The 2,510-nt window shown below is 38.2% G+C and overlaps 1 protein-coding gene across 2 annotated transcripts; it reads right to left on the bottom strand.

The window, feature by feature from the left end:
- Positions 1 to 85: 85 nt before the first annotated feature.
- Positions 86 to 2,510, bottom strand: tppp2 (tubulin polymerization-promoting protein family member 2). 2 transcript variants are annotated; one of them, XM_033970850.2, is made up of 4 exons: positions 2,418 to 2,510; positions 1,100 to 1,294; positions 863 to 1,016; positions 86 to 757 (listed from the first exon to the last, which is right to left on the bottom strand). In XM_033970850.2, exons 2-4 carry the CDS (start codon positions 1,291 to 1,293, stop codon positions 566 to 568), a joined length of 540 nt encoding a protein of 179 aa, XP_033826741.1. In that variant the 5' UTR covers position 1,294; positions 2,418 to 2,510; the 3' UTR covers positions 86 to 565. The 2 variants fall into 2 exon arrangements, with proteins under 2 accessions (XP_033826741.1, XP_055084549.1); XM_055228574.1 differs by having other exon boundaries at positions 1,100 to 1,313; positions 2,418 to 2,509.

Raw genomic sequence — 2,510 nt, 5'->3', positions numbered from 1 at the left:
TATAAAAAAAGTTACCAATGTGACTTTGTCTTTTGCTGTGGCGTTTTAAATTCAAATTTTTAAGGAGGCTCAAAATGTTCACAAACCGTATTGAGGCATGATTTTATTTTGTATTTTTGTACATTCACATTCATTCAACACATTATATTAACATTTCAAACCGAACTCACCAATAAATAAAACACAAAGCAAGTAATAAACTGGAAGAGTGTTATTATTCAATTTACTTTGGTCATTTAGAGATTTTTAACATTCAAATTCTGCGTTATAGACAATTATACATTTACTCATTATACTTCTAAAAATGTATACAGTTTTCCTGATTCGTGGCATATCATTTGATTCAAAAGGCACAATGCAAATCTAATGCCAACAATTTGGTCGCTGCTTTGACATTCGGAGCAAAAAGGGTTTGTAATGATGAGAGAGGATGTGGGATATCAGATAAATGCTTTTTACGTTCATAGGAGGAGCTTGTCAGTAAGTATCGTGTATCATTTATGACCCCATTGGCCTGTCTATTTAAAAATACATGAGGATTATTACTTTTCTCATAAGAGGTGAGTTATGCCTCTTTAACTTTGTCGTCATAAGTGCCACTCCCTTTGTAAGCCCCCACGTATCCGCTGGTGTCGGCAATGTCCTCTCTGCCCGCCTTCCCCTTCCCTTTGCCCGACTCGTCAAAGCGCTCCTTGTGTGCTCCAGTGTACTTGCTGGGGTCCGTTAGTCTGTCCACGGCACCAGCCTTTGCAGCTTTCTAAAACAGAAGCAGACACTATTTTGTACTTTTTGCACTTTTATATTCGTCAAATGCCCTTATGTTTCTTTCTATTTGTGTATTTATGGATGTATTTGGACTCACAGTGACTCCAACTTTAGCAGGTTCCTTCCCAGCGATGAGGCCATACATCTGCTCCACTGCCTCCTCCTGGCTCTTCCCTTTAAAGCGTTTTGGAGCCAGCTCTGCCAACGCCTGCTTGAATTGCTCAAATGTGATCACTCGGGCTGCTTTTGCCCTTAAAAAGCATGAGTAGAAATATGCGATTTTTTTTCTACATAAAATAATGGCTCTCAACCTTTTTTGGAAATATTGTCTTACTTGACTTTGCTGAAAACGATGTCCACATCTGTAGTGGTGACGTTTTTTCCATCAATGATACGACAGTCCTTGCACAGTTTTGCAAAGTTCTTGTTGTTAATCTCCTTGCCAGTTGCTTTAGTGTCACCGTGAACCGCAAACTTCTGGAAAGCAGTTTCAACCTCTGCCAGTGACGCAGCCGAGGAGTCAGCCATACTGCAGAGAAAAACACAACCTCCACAGAAATGCTCACGTTCACCACATTTAAATGTTCATCCAAAGCCTCTGATTTTGGTTTGGTTTTATATTTGTGCGGTCTTTGATAACTGTTAAAGCATGTCGATAAGCAGGTTGGAATTCAGCACTTTGGTATTGAATCCTTGGCACTATTGAAACCAAAGTTTATTTATTTATAGCACTGAGTCATGATCAGGACTTTGTTGCTATGGACAAAACAAATGTTATTTACTACATTAACTACAGCTGATTAAAAAGTAACGGTCTTAAAACTGATCCTTGTGGTGCACCACGGGTAACTTCATACTGACCTGTGGTTTACTAATTAAGGTAATAAGCTCTTTATTTAAGGTCCAGTGCCCACATGCTCCGGGGCTGCTACTGCTGCATAATTACTTTTTGATCAAAAACCTCATCTCGAAAAGAGACTTGGCTCAAAAGGAAGAACTTGGAAAATGATGACTCCATTAACTAATTGTACTGCAGGCTGCCAAGAAATGCCCGTGCCCTTCATGACAAATCTAGCAAATGGACTTTTTCTATTAGTGATGTGCAAACACTCATATACACACTCATACTAATCATCCATCACACTCTCTTCCTGCTACATGAGCCACTCTCAGGCCAACTTAATTCAATCAATTCTCTTTCCAAATGGCCGTGCTTCCCTTATGGTCTGCGATTCACCGCATTCTTCCATTTTAGAACATTTACTTTCTGTTTCTTTCAAATATGTTTATGCATTAATGAATAAACAATGTCTAGTTAGATAAAAAAGTAAATTCATGAACTGATCTTTTAATGTGGTACAGCAACATCACAGGTACCGTAAATATTCATTCATATTGTAGAAGTAATAGTCGGCCTGTCACAATAACACATTTTGAAGTTCGATATATTTCTGAAGTAAATATGGACCATAAACTATAATACTGAAACTACTTAATGCCACTGACACAAAAACCCAAGAGCAGATTTAAACCACAAAAACTATTCCAAATCTACAAAATTGTTATAAATCATGGGTTGTAAATAAGTAATAAAGATGCATAAAGTAAACACATGTCAGTGAAATAGCATAAGGAAAAGATAAAAAATATACCTGTCTTTGGATGGATGCTATATTTGGGATGCTCTTGATTTCCTGCAAACGGCCACGGCCCTTCGTCCCTCTCTTCCTCGTCTGACTCCAAAG

The sequence above is a fragment of the Periophthalmus magnuspinnatus genome, chromosome 1 (genome assembly GCF_009829125.3).
Source record: "Periophthalmus magnuspinnatus isolate fPerMag1 chromosome 1, fPerMag1.2.pri, whole genome shotgun sequence".
NCBI classification, from domain to species: domain Eukaryota; kingdom Metazoa; phylum Chordata; class Actinopteri; order Gobiiformes; family Gobiidae; genus Periophthalmus; species Periophthalmus magnuspinnatus.
Note: the sequence above shows the minus strand (reverse complement) of the source record. Positions and strands in the feature narration are given on the sequence as shown.